We start from the raw sequence: 27,248 nt of genomic DNA, 5'->3' as shown, positions 1-27,248 counted from the left end.
TATACATGAACTCAACTGTTTATTTACATTATTGTACATAGAAACCATCTTACAACTGTTTTAAACATTTTAACATGGCTTCTTTTATTTTGAGCCGCACATCTTCACTGTCACAAATGATGTGGGTTGAGTTGCTGTCAACTTGGATCAATGAATCCTCCTTCACCTGTAGAACAAAAATAAATGTAGTGTTGTTCAAGTTATAACATCCACATAAATAATCTAATTTGGGAGTATTTTTATGAACTTCTAGACAGAAAATAAAGCTAGCAAAGAAGAACAAAAAGAAAATCTAATTACCAGCAAGATTTTATGTTACTATCCTTTAATGATAAAATACCATTGACAATACTAAACAGTACAATTGCTAGAACTCTCAACTTACCAAGTGAATTATAGATCCAGTTTCATTTTCTTCCACTTTGAGTGAATTAAATCCATGCTGTTAACAAGAAATCATTTATATCACTTTGTCTTGTTGACATGCTGGCAGTTTATCATTTATAATTTTAAAAAAAAACTACAGCATCTTCAGGTTGCATGATTATTTTTCTTACATAAGCACATAACTTTTTTTCATTCCTTAAAACTTCATCTACATTTTAAGTTATTTTCCCAACCTGTTTGAGAGCTTCAACAATAGCATGCAAGTTTGGTGTTCCAAATATGTACGGCTTGCGCCACAGCAGGCTGCCATCTGACCTTCTCTTCCTGGACAACGGCACATTGGGCATGTTCTGGAGAATGTACTTGTTATTTTTGACCACCAGGGAGGCTGTTATCATGGAAACAGCTGATCCTGGCTTGACCTCCACTGGCTCCAGTGTGTTGGCCAGCTGTAGGGAGAATGAATGACAATTAGCAATTCACTTTTAAAAAAATTAGTGGCGCCTCTAAAAAAATATCTTTTTCTGGATTAATTAAACTTGGCAAGTTTATGTTTGATGGTTATGTGCAATGGGAATTTTCTTGGAATAGCAGGGAATTTTCTGGTAAAACAATTGTTGACACTCTGGAAATTGAACAGTTAGTTTTACGCTAAAAAACTACTTCCTTAAATTAATGTGACTTATAAAGACTACAACAATAATTAGAAAAAAAAATAATAATCAGAAAAAAAAACTACCTCAGGTTCCATTTCCACTGTTTCAAATTGTCTTTTGACTGGTAAGGAAATAATTTCACCTTGCTTATAAGTCAAAGGAGAAGGATCCTAAAAAAGAAGAAAAGAATTAAACTAAACAAACACAACCTGCTAATCCTACTATAAATACTGTACTGAGTTAAAAGTTTTCCTCACAAAGTCAATTGTGAGATCGTTCCTCAAAGGCTCAAGTAATGGAGGCCGCATGTATGTTTCAGACACCACCAGGTGTAGTGGCCGCAGGTCTCGGATCAATTTATTGGCCTGGGAGAAGTTGAGACTTGTGTCTATAGGGCAGTAGCACACCTGTGAATATCCAGTTTTGTTTATTAAGAAATTTATTAAGTCATTTTGTTAAAAGTAAAGGAAATGAAGTCCTTGTTAAAGAAATAGATATTTGTTAAGAAATGATCATTTACCCTCATAGCAACTGGTAAGAATGGAGCCAGGGCATCTAGATGAGGGAAATCAGGCTCTGAAAGAAAGTAGCAAGAAAGTAATTAGTTAATGACAAATAGGAAATAAGAAAAAGGCAACAAATAACAAAATCCAATATGTCTATGTTCAACGTATAAATAAAATAAACCTTCTTTAAAAAACTTAAGTTATATACAGTTTCATATTAAATTTAAAAAAGGTTTGAGAAAAAACATCAAATATCTTTGTCTTTTACCTACTTAACAATCATTTGTAAATTTGACTAAAGAAAAAGTTAATCAATCTATAACTAAGATTTTACCTGTAAATATGATGGTGTTAGCAGAAGAGTTGCCCCACATTTCTATAAAGTGGACAATATCTCCCATGCGAAGTGATGGATGACCAGCAAAGAGAATACAGGGAGTGTGAAAATCTGTTGTTAGACCGGCTGAAATCAAGAGAATACAGGGAGTGTGAAAATCTGTGGTTAGACCAGCTGAAATCAAGAGAATACAGGGAGTGTGAAAATCTGTGGTTAGACCAGCTGAAATCAAGAGAATACAGGGAGTGTGAAAATCTGTGGTTAGACCAGCTGAAATCAAGAGAATACAGGGAGTGTGAAAATCTGTGGTTAGACCAGCTGAAATCAAGAGAATACAGGGAGTGTGAAAATCTGTTGTTAGACCGGCTGAAATAAAGAGAATACAGGGAGTGTGAAAATCTGTTGTTAGACCGGCTGAAATCAAGACAATACAGGGAGTGTGAAAATCTGTTGTTAGACCAGCTGAAATCAAGAGAATACAGGGAGTGTGAAAATCTGTGGTTAGACCGGCTGAAATCAAGAGAATTCAGGGAGTGGGAAAATCTGTCGTTAGACCGGCTGAAATCAAGAGAATACAGGGAGTGTGAAAATCTGTGGTTAGACCAGCTGAAATCAAGAGAATACAGGGAGTGTGAAAATCTGTGGTTAGACCGGCTGAAATCAAGAGAATACAGGGAGTGTGAAAATCTGTGGTTAGACCGGCTGAAATCAAGAGAATACAGGGAGTGTGAAAATCTGTGGTTAGACCGGCTGAAATCAAGAGAATACAGGGAGTGTGAAAATCTGTGGTTAGACCGGCTGAAATCAAGAGAATACAGGGAGTGTGAAAATCTGTTGTCAGACCAGCTGAAATCAAGAGAATACAGGGGGTGTGAAAATCTGTGGTTAGACCAGCTGAAATCAAGAGAATACAGGGAGTGTGAAAATCTGTGGTTAGACCGGCTAAAATCAAGAGAATACAGGGAGTGTGAAAATCTGTGGTTAGACCGGCTGAAATCAAGAGAATACAGGGGGTGTGAAAATCTGTGGTTAGACCGGCTGAAATCAAGAGAATACAGGGAGTGTGAAAATCTGTGGTTAGACCGGCTGAAATCAAAAGGGATGTGGTAACACTTTGTTGTTACATAGAGGAAGGTAACCCTACATGGTACATAATGGAAGGTAACACTACAAATTACATAGTGGAAGTTAACATTGAAGGTTGATACTTAAAATACATGTAAAATGTCACATAATATAAGTTACAAGTGCAAGCACTAAATCACCTGTAAGTGCTGAAATATTAAAGCCGTCTACACTACCAAAAAACATGGGTGTTAAATTTACCTTCAACATTAAAGAAGACTTACTGTGTATACTGGAGAAGTTTTTTAACCTGCCCTTGCTCAGTAGCTGGGGACATAAAAAAAAAGATTACAATACTGATACGTTAAGGAAAGTGATAGGAAAAAACAACACAGTTTTACTTACATCTGCATGGGGAAAAGGACATTCAGGTAAAAATACTTTAGACTGCTTCACTGAGGACAGCCTGAAATGTAACAATTACTTATTATGTTGATTTGATTAGTATTAAAAATTATCTTAATTAAAGTTAAACTATATGTTTTTTAATTAATTTTTTTCTTCTTTTAGCAAAGATAGTTTATGACAGAAATTTATATTAGTTCTTTAGTTTATTATTTTCATTCAAAAATTTTAGTTTATGGCAGTAATCTGGATAAGTTTTTTTTTTGTTATTGTTTTTTAGCATTGTTAGTTTATGTCAGTAATTTAGATTTATTCTTTTGTTCATTATTTTCTTTTAAAATACATAGTTTATGCCAGTAATTTAGATTATTTAATATATTAAAACACATTTTAGCATCAAACAATGCTGGTTTTGGGTGAGTACAACTAGTTGAATCAGGAAAAATCCAGTTACCACTGACTACAACTAGTTGAATCAGGAAAAATCCAGTTACCACTGACTACAACTAGTTGAATCAGGAAAAATCCAGTTACCACTCAGCAAAAATGTTGGAGTAGGCCAGGGTGCTGTCAGAGACTGGGGACAGGAAGTACATGGGGACACCTGCCAGGCCGCACTGTTCCAGGTGCATGGACAGACACTCAAACAGGTCAAAGGTCACACCTGAGGCATAACATGGCACCAGCACGTTACCTCCATTCTTTACAGTCACGGCTGGAACAAAAGATTAGAATACAGTGATGTATGTACATATGAAGAATATAATGAAAAATAACAGATTTGGTAATTAATATGCAAATTTTGAAACTTTTGAATATCAAAAAGTGTATGTTTTTTTAGACCTTGTAAAATTCTTTCTAGTAGCTATTTCAAAAAGTTGTTGTGACAAAAGTTTTAATATATACTGAAATATAAGCAGTTTAAATTTGATTACTATAAGTACATCAATAAAAAAGCCATAGCATTTATAAAAGTACCAAAAATTTCAAAATGGTGGAGTTTTTTTTGGGTTTCCATGACAACCAAAATTGTTTTCAACGCTTTTTTTGCTGTTTAATACTTACTTTCATGTGCCAAACATGGTAATAGTATTCAAAAGACTTTAGATCTTAAATTAGAAAAAATAGAAAAAAAACTGCATATCCTCTTAATCTATAGAACCACACACCAGCATTGACGCAGAACTCTCCTACTTTAGAGCTAACTTAAGCTGTAGAGCTAAATTCCAGATTGACACAGAACTCTCCTATCACAAAGTTAACTTAAGCTGTAAACAACATACCAGCATTGACACAGAACTCTCCTATCATTGGGTCAGGCAGTATCAAGGGTGTTTGTGTCAGGCAGCTCAGGATGAGAACATCTGCATTTTTTAAAGGTGCTTGGTCCATTGGCTGGTTGGAAAACAGCGAGGAGAGCAGGTAAATAAAGCTAATTGCATTATAACATTATCTACACTGACTGAAATAGCAACAGTTAAAAGTTAAAAATTGTGCTAGCATTGTCAATACATAAAAAAATATATTAAACCAAACAGGTGTCATCTTATTTAGTGTAGTTAATGCAATATTACTCACCCTAGGGTGTGTTGTCATTATTAACACAAGCAGCTAAACAAAACAGGTGACATCTTATTTAGTGTAGCTAATACAATATTACTCACCCTAGGGTGTGTTGTCATTATTAACACAAGCAGCTAAACAAAACAGGTGACATCTTATTTAGTGTTGTTAATGAAATATTACTCACCCTAGGGTGTGTTGTCAGAGTGGATGTTCCTGCAGCATAACAAATCTGTTGATGATACAGACATAGTACAATCTCTTTTTGTGTAAGTGCTGTGAACACATTGGCACACATGAAGGGGCAACCAAGCATGTCACTCAACAGATTAAAGACAAACCATTAACATGTAACCAAACACTGGACTAAATAAAACAAAGGCTAGTTAAAACAACAATAATAACTCAGCGTAACACAAGATAACACACACTTTTGAATGTAGTAGCAACTACTATTCTACACAGAACTGAAGGACACTAACCTGGTAGAACAAAATTACTTGACAGAGGCTACAAACCATGCTTATGCACATTTACCCTTACAAAAACTAGTACAAAATGGATGGTCACAACATGACAAGATAGCTCACAGCCTGAGTAGTGAATATCAACAAACAGGACAGGCTACTATTCTAAGTATAGACCAACATTTAACCCTTCACTACACTAAACAAGCACATATATAAACAGTAATTTGCTGACTCTCCAATGTTTTGCATTATAATCCTAACCATGTGAAATGGTGATTTTAATAGTCCATAAGGATATATTAGCTTGTTTTTTAATGGAAAACAATTCTCGTTACTGAACCTTCAGGAAAAGGATAAGATTTTTTCACTGGTTTGATTAGAAAATTTTTAAAATTTCAAAGGAAAATGCTTTTTGAGACTTATCAACATTGAAACTAAATCTGTTACTATGGTAACTTACAAAAAAATATATATATTCTTAGTATTACAACAAGAAATTAAAAACTAGTTATGATTTGATTCTTATGACCAAACCTTTTCATATTTCGAATTGATGATCCAGTTACAACTTCCAATACAACAGCCAGAGCTTGCAGGAGTCACAGTCAGGGCACCAAATATGTCCTGAACAAATCATAGGTAAACAAAAGCATTAGAGGGCTCTGAACAAATCAAACTGTGCATGTACTAACGAGTTGTACAAAAAATTAATTAATTACCAGTTTTTCACTAAATCCAACGAGCTGTACTTTAGATAGGGCGGAATTGATGTCATGCAGTGTGTACAACTTCCTCCACTGTCTAGGATTGATGGCATCACGAAGAGGAGTTGGCAGGTTCCTGAACAGAAATACATATTTAATTTGATTGGATAACAGAGGGACTACACAATTTCCTTAATATTATACAAGTAAACATAATTAAGAAATCTTTTATCAAACAAACATTCTTTTATCAAACAAAAGTTTGTAAAAAAAGAAGGAAAATTTGTGATTGAATAAAAAAGCAAGAATTTTATTACTCACTTGATTATGTTTTCCTGTTTCCAGTGTGAAGCAACATTAGACTTTGGGTTTCTTTCAACATATTTCACCAGTTCTTCCATGTATTGTCTACAATCAAAATCAGTGTCAAATCATTATTTTTTTCAATGCATGGGAAATCTGGCAATATAATGCCTCTATGCCTTTACTTAAACAAATTTCTTGCTATTAGTATGAGCTGGATGAACCTACAGTTCTCCAACAGATTTGAGCCTATGGAGGATTTGTGATATTTCTAACGACAGACCCTTAATTTTGTCAAATCCACCCTCCTCTCCCTCCATAATCCATTATAATAGTTAAAAAACACATACTATTTAATGTAACCAGTGTGATCCAATATTAATTCCTACCTCCCAATATGAAGAGTTGGTTCAGTCATATAAACTGTGCCTTTAAATCCAGTGTACTCTGTTATGTAAGGCAAGGCCAACATACAACTATAACTAGATATAAGTATGGCATCAAGTGTTGACAGATCTATGATACCAGTCTGAAAAACAGGGTGAATATAACTACTTTAGATCTATGATACCAGTCTAAAAAACAGGGTGAATATAACTACTTTAGATCTATGATACCAGTCTGAAAAACAGGGTGAATATAACTACTTTAGATCTATGATACAAGTCTAAAAAACAGGGTGAATATAACTACTTTAGATCTATGATACCAGTCTGAAAAATAGGGTGAATATAACTACTTTAGATCTATGATACCAGTCTGAAAAACAGGGTGAATATAACTACTTTAGATCTATGATACCAGTCTGAAAAACATGGAAAAAGTAATTACTTTTATGAATACAGCTTTTAACAAATACATAACATTTACTTGAAATAGGGCTGAGATGAGGGGGCAGAAGTAAATTGAGAACTTACTTCAGGTATTGAAAATTCAGGCGCTCCATCAACCAATATTCTACCTCCGCAGTCTTTTAATTCTTGAGCCTAAAAGTAGGTTCGGAAATGTGTATACCAATTAGACAAATTTTTTTTAGATATTTTAGCATATTGTGATAGAGTACATACTACTTAAAAAACTACTTTTCCAGCAATGGTCAGCAATAACATAATGATATTTTCTATTACAGACCAGGTGTTGATGAGACAGATCAAGTTATCTTCCATTTAATTGTTTGTGCATGGTCATTGTCTCAGATCTTCTTACAGAAAACTGCAATATAATTACAGATACAAATCTCAGATTAAAAATAAAAATTGTTACTTGGTTGAACCTACCACGTCATCAGACACTCGATTTCGTCTATCTCCTCCTTGACTCCATGCCCGAGCTTTGGAAACTTGGAATCTAAAAATGTAAAAAGTATAGAACCACAGAAATATTTTTTATCAAATCATACAGTAATTTAAATGTTTATGCACTTGTAAACCATAATTAAATTGCCTGAGCAATGGAAATTACAAAATATTAATTTTACTGATTGTAATAGAAAATATGATTTTTTTAATATAGTTTCCAGAATAATTGTGATAGGTAATTTACCCTGGGACAACAAGTAAAGGTACAAAGTGCAAAATTTGTTTAATATCAAGTCCACAATCTAGCATGATCCTCACGCCTTTGAAAAACAGGACAAAGCATGGTTTACTTGGGTTGTCGGAAAGGCAAACCTGTGAAATAATGGTTGGTATGTTAAAATGCACTCAAAATAAAATGAAACAGTAATCTCATGATGTAGCATCTGGAATTATCTGGTAATGTTTGTTGAGTTTGTAAACATTAGTTACAGTAAACCTTAGTTAACTAGTGAAAAATTATTACTAAATTAGAAAAAAGACTTGCATAACAGCATAAATAAGATTAGCATAACAGTATTTAACAATCAACTAAAATAGAAATCTATCCAAATTTGTAAACACTCTGTATTATTAAAAGATTTTACCAAATAAAATATGGTATACAGTACTTCCGATACAGTGTGGCAGACTGTTAGTGTTTACTTCTTTTTTTTTACTGCTAAACCTAACTTACTTTGCTTTTCATAATAAAAGCATTGGTCACCATGATTTTAAGATAAAATAACCAAAAATGAATTTCTCATTCTACTATCTACCTTAGCTAGGAAAAACTCCATTTTAGATTTTAGGGTATTCTATTATTATTAAATTTACTAGGCATGCTGCCCAGCTTCGCTTAGGCTTTCGAAAACATTGAGAATTTGAATGCTTAATTAATTCGCCCGAGGGTCGGTCTACGACCTCAAGAGTTATGAAGAGGTTCCTCCGTGGACATTTTTTTTCGATTTATAGCTCATATAAGGCACCGGTCAGTCGAGGTCAGTTTTGACCCCCTCATCGTAGACTTTTGGCCAACCGGCCCCCGTGTTCTGTCGCCCCAAGGCAAGATCCTGCCAAATTTGAAGCGCCTGCGGCGCCGGGAAGTGCCTTATCGGAAACCCGACAATCTAGATCTAGATCTAGAATCCTAATAGAATTTTTTTTTTTTAAGTTTAGCCCGAGCAAAATAAAAAAAATACATTAACCAAGTTGACTTGGTGTGTCTCGAACCCGCACCACCTGCGTGGTTTATGGTACACTAACATCTCCGCTATTTAGGCACCTTATAAAATACGGAGAATGAAAGACGTATTTTAAAATCTTAACTTACGCGAATATGCCTATTCTTTCAAATTAATTTTTTTATCCCAAATTAGCCAGTTCCAAACAAAGATTTTGTATAAATAAATTTAATGAGTTTAGGCCGGAAAAATTGTATTGTATACATTTCATAGTGTACGTAGATCTAAATCAAATTTGAATGAAATAGTTCATTTCTTTTTATTGAAAACACGGCAGATGACGTCATTAGTTAATGTATAAATAGTGACGTCACAGTTTTAAGCATTCTTCTTCACATATATAAATGCTTTTCCGGTTGCATAAATAATACTGTTTCTCTACATTCGAATACGCCTTTATTTTTTATTTTTCTTCTTTAAATAAAATTGTGGTTATACATTTAAAACATCTAGCATATTATTTTCAACAAAAGTCCGTAAAAAGTTCTTCATATATCGCTGCCGATTCTGACGTGATGTCCGCCGAAAATTTTTTGCGGACAGAGAGAGAGAGAGAGAGAGAGAGAGAGAGAGATGTGCGAACGTGGCCCATTATAGATTTAGATAGGCCCTATAAACAAACACAATCAATCAAAACACACAAAAACGGTAGCAAAACAATCTAAATTTTGGGTCCAGAATCTAGAATTAAATTCCACTTTTATATTAATATATTTATTTATTATTTATCATTTTTATGAATTTGTGTTTTGATTAGAACATGTAAAAACATGTCAGAATAACTAACTAGAAAATTATAAAATCCTAGGCCTACTCTAGTCTATACTCAACCAACATACTGTCTATAGTAGATCTAGAGGCCATGCCATAGATATTATTATTAAATAGGCCTAATAAAAAAACAAGTTAATAAAAAGTCTAGTGACAATTTAAGCGCAATTTCCTTATGTTATCTAAAAATAGATCTGTCGTAGCGTAAAGCACACATGGGGACAAAACACAAGACTATAATGCTGGGGTGCGTTCAAGCTAGGAGAACGATCGGTTTGTAGGTGTTTATGTAATTTTTAAAAAAATTTTGTGACCGAATGAAAGGATATTTTTGAAAACTTTCTTCGGCAATATTGTTCTAAATTATGGCAGGAATCGATTGGTAAATGTTTCAAGTCGCTAAGTGGTCTGGTTGCCGAGATATGGGCCAAAAACTGCATTTTTTCGAGGTTTTTTTGGCTTTTCCGGGAAATCCAGGAAGGAATTCCAGGAATTTTTTTGGCCCACAATTATCCTCGGAACTTGCTTAACATATTTGCTTTTGGAACTAGTCCTTGATATTGCTTCGTTGAGGAGGAGATACAACTTAATTAAAGCTGCGGACACACATTGGACACACATCCATCCTTGACGAGTTAATAATCGCAATTGTCCGTATGGAAATTGCGCTAAAAAACAAACATAGGCTAGTTAGTTACACTCAGTTACACAGAATCGAGTTTAGTGTCACTGAGTGAGTTCAGTTTTGAGTTTAGGTCAGTTTAAAATTTAAAACTTGAGTTTAGGTCTTAGGACGACCGGTTTTTTTAAGCTACTTAACCCAAGATCAAGCTAATGTTTTGCGAATTACCTTTAATGCCTAATGAATTTAGCTAACTTACCAATTTCATGTTTACTAATTAGTTTACAATAAGATTTATCCAATAATATCGGCAGAAATGTAGATCTGGCTGTCAGAGAAATTATTAGGTTATTTATTTGTTATGGAGGTCGCCATATTGCCAATTAAAAAGAAATACGGTTAATTCTTCATCCGGTTATTTCGATTTAGACTTTACAATAAATATCGCAACTGCAAAACTAAGTAATAATGTTAATAGGCAGTGGCGTAGCGATAGGGCGGGGGTGCGGACCGCACCGGGTGACAACATTAAGGAGGCAAAAAATAGCAAAATATGTAGAGAAAAAAATGATAATTCCACTTAATTAAGTGATTAATTCGAGTGTTAAAAAGTCTTTTAAGAGCAAATTTGACAAATCCCGGGTGGAGGGGGGGGGGGGGGGGGGGGGGAAAGGTGCAAATCGAAAATTGAAAGTTTTGGCGCCGGTAAGGGTCACTACGCCTCTGGTGGATGACTCCATTAATTATGTGCCGACCTACGCCACTGATAATAGGCCTACAATTTTATATTAATACATCAACACATTTTTTACTGAAACATTTTTAATGTGAGAATCTAAATAAGCACAAAAACTTTGGAGACAATTTTAAATTAGATTTAGAAATATAGATCTATTAATCTATCTATCTATATGTAAAAAAAAAGTTTTTTTAAAATTGATATTAAAATATTTTATATCATATTCTTATTAATTATTAGTTATCTAAAGACAAAGAAGTATTTTTTTCCAATAATTATTTCCAGTATTTTATTACTGTGGTAGAGGAGTATTTATTTTCACCAGTTAGGCCTAATGAATTTAATTTTCTTTTGTGCTCACTATTATTTCAGATTTTATTAAAACAGCGATTAGTCATGTTTCCTAAACCAGTAGATCTAGATCTGGTATAATTTTATTAATATTTGATCTAGATATCTAGATCTAGATCTAGTTTTAAACATTTATTTTAGTAAGCTTGTTGTCAAAATGAGTGTCAAAATCACGCTGAGTCGAAATCCCCCCCCCCCCCCCCCCCCCAACTTTTAAGATATAAAACTAAAAAAATATAAAAATAAAAGATAAAGATTAAATTAGTCTGCAAATTTGAGATCTTTGAGTAGATCTAGATCTATATGCCTATCTATAAATTAATTATTTTATAAAAACAAAATTAGAATGTTTTGAGCTGTAGGAAATGTGTGAGTTTCTAATTTTTATATGTAGTATTCAGGTTGCGACGGACGCAGTTTTCGCAAACCATTTTATTTTTAATTGAATATCAAAACCTGCTTCTAAATAGAATAAAATAGACCTCTAAATTTTGTAATTTGATTTCACGATTTATTTTACAAATACTCTAGAGTAATCTTTATCATTCATGTTCATGCCGGCTTATATCTTAAATTGTTAAATTCTTAATAAATATTAAATAAATAAATAAATAATTAAATATTAGGGGCCTACTAGTAGTAGTTACTACTGGCCCATTTCTCATTTAAATTTTTGTAGTAGTAGTAGATCTAGTAATATTATAATCAAGATTCAAGTGCACTCAGACACTGTCAGTACTGTCTTAAGTCTTTAGTATTATGTAGTAGTACTTAGTTAATTAGTTAAGTTAATTACTAGTATTAGTAATTGAACTATTTCTATTAATATTGTGACAATAATTGTGTATTGATTGACTATTGTGTAAATGTGTATCATTCTTAACTTTATAATAATTTTGCTAATATTTATTATTTAAAAATATTTTTAGATTTTGGAGAATGTCTTCAGCTAAATCTTCACATGATGATGACCATCTGGATTTCATGAAACTAGAAAAAGAAGTAGTGAATGCTGTGATTAGTGATGAAAAATATTGGCGTGAGAATGATGCTAAGATAAGAGCTGTAGAACAAAGAGTGCCAACCTATGATGACTTCAGGTTTGTTCACTTCTATGTAATAACCTGTCTCATGTATTGTAAGCAAAGTTCCTCTATCAAACCTAGTGCAGATGAAGTAGGGTTCATGTTTCTTGACTTCAGATATCCGAACTCTAGATATTTTGGTTAGCAGATGAGTACTCTACACCCAGTCATGCTATCCCGTATCTACCAAATTGACACTGTTTTATATTTGCTGGATGTTCCGTGTTGAACCAAAAAAAACAAAAGATAAATGGTTTATTTAAGTAGGTTTAAGTGCTATCATTGGGTTTATTGCTAGGATTAAAGCTAGTAACTACAACTAGTGTTAGGCAAGATCATTTATCATTATCTGCTTAACTGATCTTCTATTATTCTATTAGGTATAATTTGTCATTTTTGTTTTTAGGAGAAAAGCTGTTCTTCCTTTTTAAACTTTAATTTTCATTAAGGGGTCATCCATAAATGACGTCACGCTTTTTTGGATGATTTTTACCCCCCCCCCCCCTAAAATGATTTCACACCTCAGCCTACAACCCCCCTCAAAATTGCAGTTGAATTTTTTTTTAAACATCCATATTTTTCTAAAATCTTATCTGAACCCTGTCAAAATAGAGTATTTTAATCAATTCCTATTTAAATTTATTAAAAAAGTTTTCTAAAACGCAAAATGTCTAAAATTCGTTTTCTAACATTGCTTTTTTATAATGCAAAAGTGTGATGTCGCACCATCTGAACCCCCCCCCCCCCCCCCCTCCCCTCATCACAAAATTACGGACCCCCTCCTTCCCCCTACGAGTGTGACGTCATTTATGGACGACCACTAATGCTAATAAAAGCTCTCAGCTGTTTATCGACAAAAAAACAAAATCATTTTACAAAGACAGCAAGATTTCTTTTTAATAATGTTGCCCCATTTTTTTTATTTTTAAAACAATTCCAGTTTTATTTGTATTACATATACAAAAGTAAATTATCTTTTTCATTTAGAGAAATGGTGTTGGCAGCACACTTGAAACCACTAGAGAAAGATGATAGAATCAGTTCTATAAAAAACTTTACTCAAGTGTGGAATCAAGTGGCAGAAAAATTTCCTAAATCGACAGAATCAGAAAACTTACTTAGCAACAATATAAATCAGGTTTGCTTTTGCTGAAATTTGGTTGATATTTATAATTTAAGCTCAATAAAAGTATATAAATATATATTATACACCAGCATAGTTGTCACATGTTGCTGTGATCTGGTGGTCCTACACACTAAAGTGATGAAACATATAAAAGTGTTTCATCAACTTGCTACCAATGGTGTATTTTAGGTGTGTGACCTTGTCTAAAACAGAGTTATTTAATTGTAAACAAAGCAGGCTCTATATTCCTTGGATCTTAACTGTTGGGGCGCATATTTGTAGTAATGTACAAAAGACAAACAGACCCACAGACATACATAATATAGCAAAGCATTTTATGATATTTAACTTTTAAGAAGACTTGTATACAGTAATTACATATAACTTTAAAATTTAAACAATTGATTATTGATCTGTTTTTATAAAGATGAAACATCTGTATTATTTTTATATTGTAATCAGTTTTTTGTTATAATTTACTTAGACTTGTCAAAATTTGCCAAAATCTGGACAAGAATTTGTGCAGCATTGGAAGCGCTACTGCAAAACTTTGATAGATAAAAAGGCATTTATCTTTTCTGTTGGTCCAAAACGGGCAGAAGAAATTTTTCATACAGAAATAAGTGGCGGACTATTGGGAGAGTTTGTCGAGTGTTTTCTACCAGTTGAAGATCAAGATACAGAAATGATCGTTGGTTTGCTTGAGGCATTTTCAAAATCACAAAGGTTTTCATTGTCTATGACTTTTCTTAGCAAAAAAGAGAAGGAATTTGTCAAGACATTATTTCAAGAATTAAGCAATAGACAAATGGTGTTAGAGAATGACATTTTGAAAAGTAAAATTTTGAAACTTCAAGAAATTTTCTCTTAAAACATAACCATACCTCACACATAACTATTGTTGTTTTGAACTTAATAAAGAATTTCAGTTAAGGTTATATTTCTGATTAAATTCAAATGACATCACATTAAACTTAGTTGTTTTTTAAAAATATAAATGTATTGTGATATGGTCTTTAATTATGTTTTTTAAGGTATTGTCTGTGTGTGTTAAGTCAGTTTCACTTTACAACTTTAAGCCCCTTTGTTGGAAGTTCATCATTAAAAAGAAAATAACACACTAAAATTCAAACAAGTACATTAAGTTCGCAAACAATTAGCATTTAAATGCAAAAAATGGTGCTAAAAAAGTAAAAATTTACTCAAACAAAGGTTATTTTAGATAACATCTTATCAAAAACGTTTTTAATGTCAGTAAGGGTCTACTAGGATAAAAGGAAGCCAACTTTTGCCATATAGTTTTATTACTTTAGTGATCATTAGTGTTTTTCAAGTTTCAAGGAAATAAATATCACATCTCACACTCTCTTAATCAAACTCAGCTTGAAGCCAAGATATATAACATTAAATTGATACATTTGTATGAATATGATTAATTCTTGTATGAATACTACACTACATAATTTGAAGTTACATGTTTTTTTATACAAAATTTCAACCACACCCTAATAAATGTAAATGTAAATTGCAAATGTAGCATAGCACATAAATAAGAAATTTTTACCCCATACCCCATACATCAAGATGTAAAATTTCCATAGATCAGAGGCGTCGCAAGGTGGGAGGGGGAGTGCGGACCGCATCGGGGGGGTGGGGGGGGGGGGGGTGACCAGTGGCGTAGCCAGGATAGTCTCAAGGGGGGGGGGTTCCAATTTTTACCCGGGGACAAACTTTCGATTTGCACCCCCCCTCAAACTTTCAATTTACACCCCCCCCCCCCTCATACTTTATATATCTATACCGAGGGGTCTATGGGGTTATGACCCCCCCTAACCCCCCCTGCCTACGCCACTGGGTGACACCATTTAGGGGGGGATGACACCAAGACAAAAAAAGTACAAGATATATAGAACAAAAATGTTTTTTTGCCAGGAGGGGATCACACCATGATGTAGACATACAAACTCTAGAGAAAAGAATTCTACATCAAGCTGTATTAACAGCGGGGTGGGGTCAAAACCAACTGCAAAATTTACAGAAAAAAAGGAGGGTTATACCATGAGGTGCCGCATCGGGTGACACCCAACCTAGTGACACCAGTGCCATAGATCACTACCCCTCATCAGTAGCGTACGCAGGGGGGGAGCAGGGGGAGCGGCCGCTCCCCCTCTGGCCATTTTCAGCAAAGTGGCGCCTTTTTGGAAACTTTTTAAACTCAGTTTTAAACAATGATATTTGTTAAAAAAAATTTGGTCGGCACATCTATGTAAATCACAAGATTTCTTTTCATGCAGCAATTAAGCATTATTGTACTAGTTTAGTAGTCTACGTTTACAACACGTATTAACAGCTGCATCAGTTTGCCATTCTAAAAATAACCATTACGATGCATTGCAATGTTTAAAAAACCTCTACGGTGGTACCACTTGGCAAGAGGGGTGTTAAGTTTAAAGCAACTGTATAATGTATTTGCGTACGAATAATTGAATTAGAAAATGTTATACATAAAACTTCACACATAATTACTTTATATATACAGTTTGAATCGTATGATTAATTAAAAAAAAATTACAATACAGAAACAAATACAATTGATGTGGCACCTCTATTTAAATTCACTTATGAGCAAACTGCGTAGTGGTGGGGAAATTTCGACGTCATCATGATGAATTAGTAGTATTCTTACAGTTTGGGCGATAGTGATTACGATTACAAATTATATGAAACAGTTACAACCCCCCTCCCCCATGGACCCCTCTGTAAAAAATATTGTCATAATACCACTGCTACTTATTTAAATCTATTTCTGTAATATATATTTGTGTAATATATATTTGTGTAATATATATGTATGTTTAGAACAGTCATCTAAAAACTGACGCTATGTTCACTCTGAGTTGGTTATCTCCCCCCCCCCCCCTCACCGCCACAATTGTGTAGAGCGACATTATTGTCACACCTAGGTATACACCGGGTTTTATAATTGACCTAAAGTGAACGGACAGTGGTGAATGAAGTCGAACCCACCCCCCCCCCAACCCACCCCGAACTGATCTGTTAAGTACATGTACAAAAACGCGTAATGATGTACCAACGTACCATGCCGCCAGAAAATGAGCTTTTTAAACGTAAAACTCTGTGAATATTGTTTTTGCAATTACCAGTAAACGCAGTTGTGTGATCAAAATAGTGATCTAACCCATACCTATCAATATGTTTCACAAATGATCTTTAAACAACACAAAGTAGCAGTAGTTAATTAAAATATATGATCTGAAATAAAAGACCGATATTTAGTTAAACGTAGGCTGTTATTCCGAATATTTTTCTAATCTATCGAAAAGCGTGGTTTTATACCAACTCTGATTTTAAAAACTTTCATTATGCTGTAATACTTTAGCATTTATGATGACGATTTATTAAATTCTGATTATAGACAAAAACATTTTGTAAACACGAATAGTGTTAAACAATTTCATTATAATCTAAATTAATTATTTATTTGTTTCGACATTTATAATTAAATATGTAGATATATACATATTTATATAAAGAGAATGATTATTTCCCCTATTTCACTTGTCTTAAATAATCTCCCAGGAATTATTATGTAAGAAATTTGTTTTACAAGAATTACAAAACAGATTGTGTTAAGTTCATTGTTTTTGGTTGTAGTGTATATATATATATATATATATATATATATATATATATATATATATATATATATATATATATATATATATATATATATTGTTTGTTTAGATTGATACAATTTTTGTTTTGTCGGCCTACACTGTGTTTTTTCTTATTTCTTCAGAGCGCTACTTTCAATTTATTTTACATCATAGCGAAGTAATGACATACAGCTAGTAATTATATATATATATATATATATATATATATATATATATATATATATATATATATATATATATATATATATATATAATACACGTATATAGAACGTGTTAAAAATGTGGCGCCTTTTTTTGCTCTTTTCGCTCCCCCTACAACGAAAACCTGGATACGCCTCTGCCCCTCATATTATAAATTATAGTAAATTATACTATTTCTAGGAACCAACGCTTGCTATTTCTATTAGTAACTATTACAGAATATTTTTTTTTTACATTAGGAATTTTAAAATAAAAATCATGTATTAAACCTTTATTATAAGTAAATATAACACCAATTATTATGTTAACATATTAATCCCACCATTCTAAAGTATATTCTCTAATCAGATGGGGTAATTTCAAAATGCTTTTTCAAATATTATGTATAGATCTAGAAGACTAGTTTATGTGGACTAAAAAAAAAAAAGAGGCATTTTTTTCTTAACATTATTAATTAATTATTTGAAGATATTTATTTACATTTTCAGGTCTTTTATAAAAACGCAAAATAACTGCTAAAATCAGTTTAACGATAAATTTAAAAAATGCAAGTGTGATGTCTCAGTGTCATTAAAAGAGAGTGACATAACATTTTTCATAGTTACAGTGAAAACAGTGTTTTATCCCGTTAAGAGTGATGAAATATTATTGGAGAGGGGAGATAACAAGCCAAAAACGCAAAATTGTTGGATGGAAGGGGGATGTTGACTTAGTGACACCTTTATATTTTTTACCCCTCCATTCCCCTCTTGGTTACACATTTACACAAATACGGATCCCTCCCTTCCCCGAGTTTACACAAGCGACATGTATGCCTATACTATAGCCTACATATCTATAAAAAAAAACCAGACAATTTAATGTTAATTGGAAATTTTTTCCCACGGAACTTATAATATATATAGGCCTGATTGCTAATAATTTTTTTCCTAGACATTAAGTATAGTAGATCTGTACTTCATGTCGCAAGTGTAAACGCGGTGTTACATGATTTTTGGAAGACCTCCATATATTTTTGCAAATTTGTTTAAATAACATAATACTAACAATAGTTTTTAAAAATTAAAAAAGTATTGTAAAAGGAATCGAAAAATCGTTCAACAAAAGCAAAAAACGTAAACGGTGAGATTGGAAACGCACAGTCAGTTGTTTAATTTAAACAAGTTTAGATGAACAGTCAAGACATCAGATCACATCTCTAAAATTGGAAAAAAACAAAACAAATTGGATATGTATAGGGCCTATATATATATATATATATATATATATATATATATATATATATATATATATATATATATATATATATATATATAGACATATATATTCTAAGCAGGTCAATAACCGTTGATCGAGTTTTAGATCTTGATTCTCTTTCAGGTCTATATCTAACTTGTTCTCAAATAAATCATTACAACAAATTGCATTGTAATTATTAGTGTGGAAATGACGCAATCTAACACGCGTGTTCAAAATCAAATAACGCAATTTCTCGTTTAACTGCGTCTATTCTCGTGAGATTGGTTGTTCAACAAGAGGCAAAATGTCGGACGTAGAAATGACAAACGCGGAGATTTCTCAAGAATGTGAACCGAGTGAAGAGTCAAATGAACAAGAGGCAGATATAACAGAAGATCAGTGAGTCTAAACCATTTTGTAATCTTTTTAATTTAATTCAATATTCTTAAAATGGGGCGTATCAAAGTTGGTTTAATAGACGACTTTCGTTTTCTAAATGGAAAGACCTAGAATAAATGGTCCATTTTTTCATATCCGCTTTTATTTTTAGCTAAAAGACGAAGTTAGATCCACCCGATTTTATAATAATTAAATAATTAGCTTATATTATTGCTCTTAAAATATAGGCCTAATTGACTGCATTTAAAATTTGACCACATATTACGTTGTATTATTAGAGTAAATCAAGATATTTTGTCTAGTTTTAGAATAAGAAGGCCCTAAAAATTTACATCATGAAAAATAAAATTAAACAGGAGGCCTGTTACTAAGTTACTGGCTGTTAGATCTAGTCAAGGCCTAATTGACAATTGACTTAGTTAAATTTAATCTAGCCCCTAAGCCTATATTCTAAATATAGGTCTAGAAGTTAAATTAAAATCTTATTTGTAGCCTAATCTCTGTCACTTAGTTTCTAATTCTATTTAGATTAGAATATCTCTAGAATCTAGATCTACTATTTTTTTTCATTGAGCTTTTATAATAACTAGAATCTAGATCTAGATCTACATCAATTCATGGAGCCTGTAGAGTCTAGATTTAAAGAAAACATTTAGCTTATATTGTAAAAATCATTATTTTCAGATCTCAAGACATAGCTGAGGCAAAAAAAGAAGAAGGCAACAGTTTTTACAAAGATCATAAATATTCAGAGGCACTTGCTTGCTACACAGAAGCCATAAGTAAGACAAGTTTCATCTTTGAATAGTCAAATATTTAGTGCCTAATTTTAATAGGCCTAATTATTTTAACTGTTTGTATTATGTACTGACTACAGCTGCTCAGAAGAATAAACACTTGCCAGCATGCTTGATTTAGGGTTAAGAATATTGTTGTAATTAGTTATCATCACCCGTTCAAAAATGCAAATACAATTTCAAGTGGCTTGTTGTATCAAGGAAATATTTTTAATGTTAAATTTTGCAGATTTGTGTCCTAATTGTGCTGCTTATTATGGGAATAGATCCGCAACATATATTATGCTTCAAAAATTCAAAGATGGTTTAGCCGATGCTCAGTATGCTCTACAATTAGACACTGGATTTGTCAAGGTGTGTAATATTTTACTTTTAAATAACATGTTAAGACTGGTTTGTTTTGCTAGAAACATTCATTTTACAGATTGAAGTACCTTATTTTTTGTCCATTTTTGTTGTTTTAGGGATATTTGAGAGAAGGGAAGTGTCATTTAGCATTAGGAAGTCCAGTTGCTGCTCTTAGAAGTTACAGACATGTGCTTGAGCTTGAACCTAACAACACTGTTGCACTTAAAGAGGTGTGTCTTGTGCATTAATAGTAAATGTTTTTTAAAAAACTATATTTAAACTTGACTTAAACCTGGATTCAAGCACGTTTGCATTTGACATTGTTGTTTTTAAATTCTCAGGCAAACATAGCTTCACAAGTGCAAGAGCATATAGCAAAAGCAGAAGCTAATTTTGAAAAGAGGGATTATCGAACTGTAAGTTTAATTAACACAAATCGTTTCCAAGATGGAATTCAATTAATGACAAATGATATTCAATGTTTAGAATAACTATTGTTTCATTGCAGGCTATTTTTTACCTTGATCGCTGTATAGAACATTGCAGTGCTGCCTTGCACTTCAAAGTCCAAAAAGCTGAAGCATTAGCTTTATTGGGTAAATATCAAGAAGCGCAAGAACAGGCAAAGTAAGATAGTTTCTTATTTCTAATTCTAATGAAAATTTGGTGTGTATATAAATATGCATTTGTTAATAAACAGATTGGCTCAATACATTTGGCTAATGCATTTTTTTCTGTCATTTTAGTGATATTTTACAAAGAGAAGGAATGAATGCAGATGCACTATATGTAAGAGGTATGTGTCTGTACTACCAAGACAGCACAGAGAAAGCCTTCCAACATTTTCAAGAAGTTTTACGAAGGGCACCAGATCATCATAAGGCAAAAGATATATACAGGGTAATTAATACCTTTTCTTTATTTAATACTTACATGTTAAAGTGTCAGAAAAATTTTCCTTCCTTGTAAACATTAAAGTTGAGCAACTTTGTTGTTGATACAACATATAATGTGCTTCACATAAAAATATGTTGAAACATTTACAAAAATTACCTTCAATGCTATTGAATCTGTAGCCTTTACCTGGGCTGTGTGCTGCTGCATCACCTTGAAACCAGAAGAAATGTAGGGAATTTTCATCACATGCTTAAGCTAGAAAGGTTATGTCAATAGGAAATGATGAAATATCAGGTATTCTTCAATGGTACCAGAGAATCTAGTAGCAGGGGTAAAATCTATTAAATAAAATATTTTATTGGGTACTCCAAACTGATTTTTCAGTTCTAACATATAAATGATGTGCTTTTCTGGATTTTATCTCCCTTTTCAATTTGTAGAATAAGTACCAGATCTTAAAAACTTCGATATGCTCATCAAATGAAAGACTAGAACAATTAAACCTTAAATTATTTTTTTATTCCTGTAGATTAATTGTATGTAACATAAATTTTGTCCTACATATCATACTTCATCAGTAAATGTATAGATTTTAAAAAAAACCCACAAAAATCACCAAATTAACAAAAAACCTATATATCACACCCTCAATATTTCAAAGTTATATAAAATTTCTGAAGAAAATGTCATTACATGTATAATAGTTTTACTATAATTTAATTGTAAGTTATTTTGTTTAATATGAAAATGGGTAATCTTCTTAATCATGGTTGTAAAAATTTGTGTTGAAAAGGGTCTTGGCAAAATTTAATTTCTCATGGCCTAAAAATTTAACCATTCTGTACCTTTTATTTGAGATTTAAAGATAATTTCATTCCTTTGCAAATTATGTAATTTTTTTAGTTCAATACACACAAACATTTTTTTTTTTCCATTTTTCAGTTTGGAGTACTTATCTTTAGCAATTAAATTCTGTACTAATATCAGTCTTTCCTTTCAGAATTGTAATAAGGTGATAAAATTAAGAATCTTTGTATGTTTTATGGTTTAAAAAAAATTATCATAAAGGTTGAAATTTTAATAATTTTACTTTCTAGAGAGCTAAAGCATTGTCAGCAAAAAAAGATGAGGGAAATTCAGCTTTTCGCGCAGGGAAATACCAAGATGCCTACAATTTGTATTCTGAAGCTTTGAATATTGATCCTAATAACAAGTCCACCAACTCCAAACTTTTCTGCAACAGAGCAACAGTATGCTCAAAGGTTGGTTATTATTTTTTATGTAGTATTATCATTCCTTTTTGGCTGCATAAAGCTGAAGAGTTAATCATTATGTGGCAAAAAAACGACTTTGCAAAACTTGCCCTAAAAATTGTAACAGAGCTTTTGAAATCCTTTTTACAATTTTTATATATTATATATTTTTTTAGCTAAACAAACTAGACGAAGCAATCCAAGATTGTTCTAAAGCAATTGAACTGGATGATACATATCTCAAAGCTTACATGAGAAGAGCTAAATGGTAGGTCACTTAATTAATTACTCATACTTGATACCCATGCATATGTATGTGACAAAATTTATAGTTTCTCTAGTACATGGATCTGATACCCTCTGCAGCTTCTCCTGGATAGTTAAAACATAAGCAAGTTCTAAAATAATTAGGATCATTCAGATTGAGACATGCACTTTTATCAAAGCTGTTTAATATGTATACATATAATGCATAGTGGTAGATATGCTCAATGTGTTAATTATTGCTATTTTAAGATTGATGATGTTAAGTATATCTTTTCCCATTCATGCCTAAAGGTAGATGAAGTAGAGTTATTTTGTTTTATAGATCTGTAATAGCGTGTATATTTGGATATTTAATTTTTATATTTACTCATAATAAGCACAATAAAATTCATTTTTAAGCTACACTGATACAGAACTGTATGAAGAGGCTGTTAGGGATTATGAGCAGATCTACAAGATGGCCAAAACCAGAGGTAATAAACAAAGCATCTATACTCTCTAATTATGCCATAATATGTAGTATTAATACTGAACTCCATACTTCTTTTGTAGTTTGTTGTATACTTTGAAATAGATTAGTTTTTATAGTCTTAATACATTTTCTGTTTTCTCAAATAAACAGAAAATAAAGCACTCTTGCAAAATGCCAAGCTAGAATTGAAAAAGAGTAAAAGAAAAGATTACTATAAAATTCTTGGTGTCCAGAAAACAGCCTCAGAAGATGAAATTAAAAAGGCTTACAAAAAGCGTGCTTTGATACACCATCCAGGTATTTTTTTTTTTTTCTTAACTAGTTAAGAGAGTTTTTTTCTGTAGCCTCATTATGTATATTTTAAAAGTTTTTTTACTCATGTGCTCATTATTTTATGTTGTTACAGATCGACATTCACATGATACTGTTGATAAACAAAAAGAAGAGGAGAAAAAGTTTAAAGAACTTGGAGAGGCCTATAGTATTTTGTCAGACGCCAAGAAAAAAGCTAGATATGATAGTGGGCAGGATTTGGAAGAAGGAGAAGGCATGGGTGGCTTTGGTATGTATAATAATTTCTGATAATGTACTGTCTTTAATTCATTACATTATTTTGATTTAAAACAAATTAGATATAACAAAGTTTCATCTAATTTTATGTGTATTTTAAAGATGTATGTGCTGATCCAATACCATTTTGTCCCTCTAGATGTAGATCCAAATCAGATCTTCCAAGCATTTTTTGGAGGTGGAAACATGTCTGGATTTAGCTTTGGTGGTCACCCAGGCGGACACTTCAACCATGGAGGCCACTCACACAATGGAGGATTCCCTGGATTTTCTTTTCAGTTTGGTTGATGTCACTTTTAGTTAGACATCTTTGCCTCACCTTCTCGGTTGTACATGCTCCCCAGGTTTTATATCCCAGGTCTTGATGTTAGAACAAAATGTAGGGGAAGTAACTACCTGACACTCTGATAGACTAAGGTGTTGAGTTGTCCACTCTGCTACTGTGTAATGTTAGTTAGGTATACAATTGCAGACCTTAGGATATACAATTATAAAACTCAATTTTTTGTGTTAACATCAAGATTTGAATGTCCTTTGTAAATACTGGATGAATATGATAGTATGAGTGTTGTAGTGTGGTTTAATAAATGGGTTTTGAATGAATGTTATAATGTTAATGTGTGACAAATTAGTTATGCTTGAAAAAATGTGTGATGTTAACAAGAGATTGGTTGTTGTGATGTGATGAAACATGTAGAAAGTGTTAGATGAATGCATCTTTAAAAGACAATGACTACTGAATTTTAAGGTAACAAGTGTATTTTTGTGCACATTCAAATGACTATTTATTATGCTATTTGTGTGCTGACCAGATTATGGTCCGTGCACATGTACAAAAGTGGCAGCATCACTGTTTTCAGTGGTGTGCAGTCAGTCTGTTAATTTGGTCAGAGTGAGCTCTAGCCAGCCTGATGACATTGACCCAGCTATATTTCCTTGTCATTCCTATTACTATTGCATAATGTATGTGCATGCTGATGAATCAGTCACCAGATATTGCTGTCCTAATTAAAATGTAGACTCAATTAGTGTGTGATTACTTTCAGTTCAGTCTTCAACTCAAACATGTTGTTTCTGTAGGAAGAAAGTCATTTTGTGTGTATAATAAAAAATAAGCTGTTGATTTTTTCAAATGTTTTAGGGCTGATACTTTGTTCCACCGCAAGTTAGAGACTTTATTTATTGCAAGAAGCTAGAGAGTTGTGATGAATGTTGTTTGCGTGCTCATTTTTCATTGACAGCTCATGCGTGTATTTTATAGAATAAATTACGTGAAGTTTAATATAACATTGTGACTCAAATCTGTCTAAAGCCATGATAGCTAAAAAGTTGTTAGAGTGTGGATCAAAGTTTTGATGTGAATAATTTTTACATCAGTTGAACAATGTAGTGTAGAGTTTGATGTACAGTACCCAGTAACAAATAGGGTGACGTGGTCGATCATTGTTTGCTGACTGGCAAAAATTGCATTACCTGGGATAAGTCTGTAGTATGTCCTTAAGTCCATCCTCCAGCTTTCTCTGGCAGCTGTGGAAAGTATATGGATACTGTGGATAACTTGAGTTTTTAAATGTTCTTAGCAATTTTTTAATTAACTGAAAAAAGCTGGTTTGATTGACACCACAGATATAAGAACCAATGTTAATTTAAACAAAGCAATATAATACAATTGCATGGTGTTTTAACACAGATTACATTGCTTTTAACCAGGCAACTCAATGTTGTGTTTAAGCAGACACTACTGTCTAGTTGTGTTGTAACTTGTGACAGAAAGCAGCTCTAAGCAAACTGATACTTGTCTGCTGTTTTGTCAGAAAAAATAAACTAGCTAGATTTTCTATTGTAAGCACACTCTATACACTGTAGGTTTGAAGAGGTTCCAAAAAATCCTTGTTTTCAACCTACTTTGTTCTGCCACTGTACTCTGTGTGTACATTATTTTTAAGGCTTATTGTAGTTAGATTGGGCCTGCACCACATAGCTATTTTTTTGTTATAACTTATCTCATGCCGGTAGCTACAATGTATAGTTTAAGGTGAATGTATTTGTAAATTGTGGCTTGGGTAATCACAATTTTTAGAAATACACAGATGTGCTAAATAATGCCATCTTGGTAAAGCTGTTAAAATATAACCGGTGACAAGCCAGGAAATTGTCTCGCCATATGTATAGTTGTACCCAAATAATGCTTGCTGTGGGTGTCAGGATCAAGCTCCTGACAGTCAGTGTCAGCATCTCTGGCCAGTGTTGTACTGTGAGTTGTCAGTTGATGACACTGCCAGTTGGCCCAAGTACACCATCTCTCATTTCTGCAGATGTGAAACTGTTGTGTGCACATTTGATTGTGGTCTACAAGTACTACAGTAGTAGTTTGTCTCTGAAATACATTTTTTTAGTTGAATTTCTATTTTTTTCTGCAAATTTGATATATTTTATTCCTTGACAAATATTTGTATAAATGTATGGACTGTACAGTAAGAATATTTCATAAACTATCAAAGTAATAAGTCTTTCTTGGTTGGTTTTTTTTTTTTGTGACATTTTTTTATCCTAATTACTATTTTAATGAAGTATTTAAGTCTATCTTAGCATGTTAATTTTTTTCTTTGATGTGTGGATACTGAGCTATGAACCTGTTCAATTAAACTTCAAAGTTTGTCAATATTTTAACTAAATCCTTTTTTAAATTCAAGTTAAACCCTTATAGAACCTAGTCCTAATTTTAAGTTTAAAATTTAAAAAATCAGCTTGCTGTGTACTTAGGTCAACAAGTGCTATGTGTTAAGTTTGCAAATTTAGTCAGCTGGGTTGATCATTTAGAGAATTATGAGACCCCAAACTGATTGTAGCATCTAGGAAGAACAAAACAAGTAATTGAAAATGGTTCCACTCTACCAAAGAACTGCTCACTAACAACACAACAAAGAAACAAAAAAACAGCATACTACAGTGAAACAACAGTTTATGAAAAGCCATTTAATGATTTATCCACATTTGAGAGTTCTAGATCACCAAAAAGATAAATTTAAGCTGAAAGTTTGTGGATGTTGATAGAAATATCAGAGATGTCAAAAAAAAAAGCTGATTTACATCAAACTGGTGGCAGAATTTAGAAAATTCCCCCCCCCCCTCTTTTTTTCTGCCTATAAATAGTATAAACGTTTGAGTCCCTATTTGTATTATATATATATATATATATATATATATATATATATATATATATATATATATATATATATATATATACACACCCACTGAATACTGTAGCGAAAATAGGAAGTCCAACAACGAAAGTCAGTTATTAAATATTGGAAAAAATAAAACTCCGTACATTAATCAATTTTTCAAATACTGTATTGAACTTGATTTGGGCGCCTTAAATCGTTACTCCCTTTGCATTAATTCATTAATCAATTAATCCTTCTCAAAAGTACCAAAG

The 27,248-nt window shown here is 32.5% G+C and overlaps 3 protein-coding genes across 6 annotated transcripts; 2 read left to right on the top strand and 1 right to left on the bottom strand.

Annotated features, from left to right (window-relative positions):
- Window positions 1–4: 4 nt before the first annotated feature.
- LOC131944407 (integrator complex subunit 9) lies at window positions 5–10,765 on the bottom strand. The gene is made up of 20 exons (XM_059304995.1): window positions 10,627–10,765; window positions 7,939–8,066; window positions 7,674–7,743; window positions 7,314–7,382; window positions 6,786–6,925; window positions 6,415–6,501; window positions 6,109–6,229; window positions 5,924–6,013; window positions 5,107–5,151; window positions 4,640–4,751; window positions 3,891–4,071; window positions 3,357–3,417; window positions 3,236–3,278; window positions 1,884–2,012; window positions 1,564–1,619; window positions 1,301–1,450; window positions 1,127–1,213; window positions 621–836; window positions 386–442; window positions 5–166 (listed from the first exon to the last, which is right to left on the bottom strand). The coding sequence occupies exons 1-20, from the start codon at window positions 10,633–10,635 to the stop codon at window positions 50–52; spliced, it is 1,968 nt and encodes a 655-aa protein (XP_059160978.1). The 5' UTR covers window positions 10,636–10,765; the 3' UTR covers window positions 5–49.
- Window positions 10,766–11,791: 1,026 nt separating this feature from the next.
- Window positions 11,792–14,627, top strand: LOC131944402 (coiled-coil domain-containing protein 103). Of its 4 annotated transcripts, none has more exons than XM_059304986.1 (4): window positions 11,792–11,826; window positions 12,387–12,557; window positions 13,530–13,680; window positions 14,153–14,627. In XM_059304986.1, exons 2-4 carry the CDS (start codon window positions 12,397–12,399, stop codon window positions 14,537–14,539), a joined length of 699 nt encoding a protein of 232 aa, XP_059160969.1. In that variant the 5' UTR covers window positions 11,792–11,826; window positions 12,387–12,396; the 3' UTR covers window positions 14,540–14,627. The 4 variants fall into 4 exon arrangements, with proteins under 4 accessions (XP_059160969.1, XP_059160966.1, XP_059160968.1 ...); XM_059304983.1 differs by lacking the exon at window positions 11,792–11,826 and adding an exon at window positions 11,853–11,950; XM_059304985.1 differs by lacking the exon at window positions 11,792–11,826 and adding an exon at window positions 12,100–12,188.
- Window positions 14,628–19,083: 4,456 nt separating this feature from the next.
- LOC131944398 (dnaJ homolog subfamily C member 7) lies at window positions 19,084–26,319 on the top strand. The gene is made up of 13 exons (XM_059304976.1): window positions 19,084–19,205; window positions 19,890–19,987; window positions 20,232–20,356; window positions 20,467–20,580; window positions 20,692–20,766; window positions 20,859–20,977; window positions 21,097–21,250; window positions 22,345–22,509; window positions 22,677–22,768; window positions 23,167–23,240; window positions 23,390–23,536; window positions 23,646–23,801; window positions 23,949–26,319. The coding sequence occupies exons 1-13, from the start codon at window positions 19,111–19,113 to the stop codon at window positions 24,095–24,097; spliced, it is 1,563 nt and encodes a 520-aa protein (XP_059160959.1). The 5' UTR covers window positions 19,084–19,110; the 3' UTR covers window positions 24,098–26,319.
- The last annotated feature ends 929 nt before the right edge of the window (window positions 26,320–27,248 follow it).

This window comes from Physella acuta, unplaced genomic scaffold, assembly GCF_028476545.2.
Source record: "Physella acuta isolate Inbredline_101_S28 unplaced genomic scaffold, ASM2847654v3 ptg000490l, whole genome shotgun sequence".
In the NCBI taxonomy this organism is placed as follows: Eukaryota; Metazoa; Mollusca; class Gastropoda; family Physidae; genus Physella; species Physella acuta.
This window is presented reverse-complemented; position numbering and strand designations above follow the sequence as displayed.

Bases quoted from the DNA above. Each gene is read 5' to 3' on its own strand.
- LOC131944407 (XM_059304995.1), bottom strand. The intron at 4,752-5,106 runs GTGAGTAATATT...TTTTCCAACCAG, and splicing joins CTCTGACAACACACCCTAGG to CCAATGGACCAAGCACCTTT. The intron at 3,279-3,356 runs GTAAGTAAAACT...TTATGTCCCCAG, and splicing joins GTCCTTTTCCCCATGCAGAT to CTACTGAGCAAGGGCAGGTT.
- LOC131944402 (XM_059304986.1), top strand. From the start codon at position 12,397: ATGTCTTCAGCTAAATCTTCACATGATGATGACCATCTGGATTTCATG. The intron at 12,558-13,529 runs GTTTGTTCACTT...TTTTTCATTTAG, and splicing joins CCAACCTATGATGACTTCAG to AGAAATGGTGTTGGCAGCAC. The intron at 13,681-14,152 runs GTTTGCTTTTGC...TAATTTACTTAG, and splicing joins TTAGCAACAATATAAATCAG to ACTTGTCAAAATTTGCCAAA.
- LOC131944398 (XM_059304976.1), top strand. From the start codon at position 19,111: ATGTCGGACGTAGAAATGACAAACGCGGAGATTTCTCAAGAATGTGAA. The intron at 19,988-20,231 runs GTAAGACAAGTT...TAAATTTTGCAG, and splicing joins TTGCTACACAGAAGCCATAA to ATTTGTGTCCTAATTGTGCT. The intron at 20,767-20,858 runs GTAAGTTTAATT...GTTTCATTGCAG, and splicing joins AAAAGAGGGATTATCGAACT to GCTATTTTTTACCTTGATCG.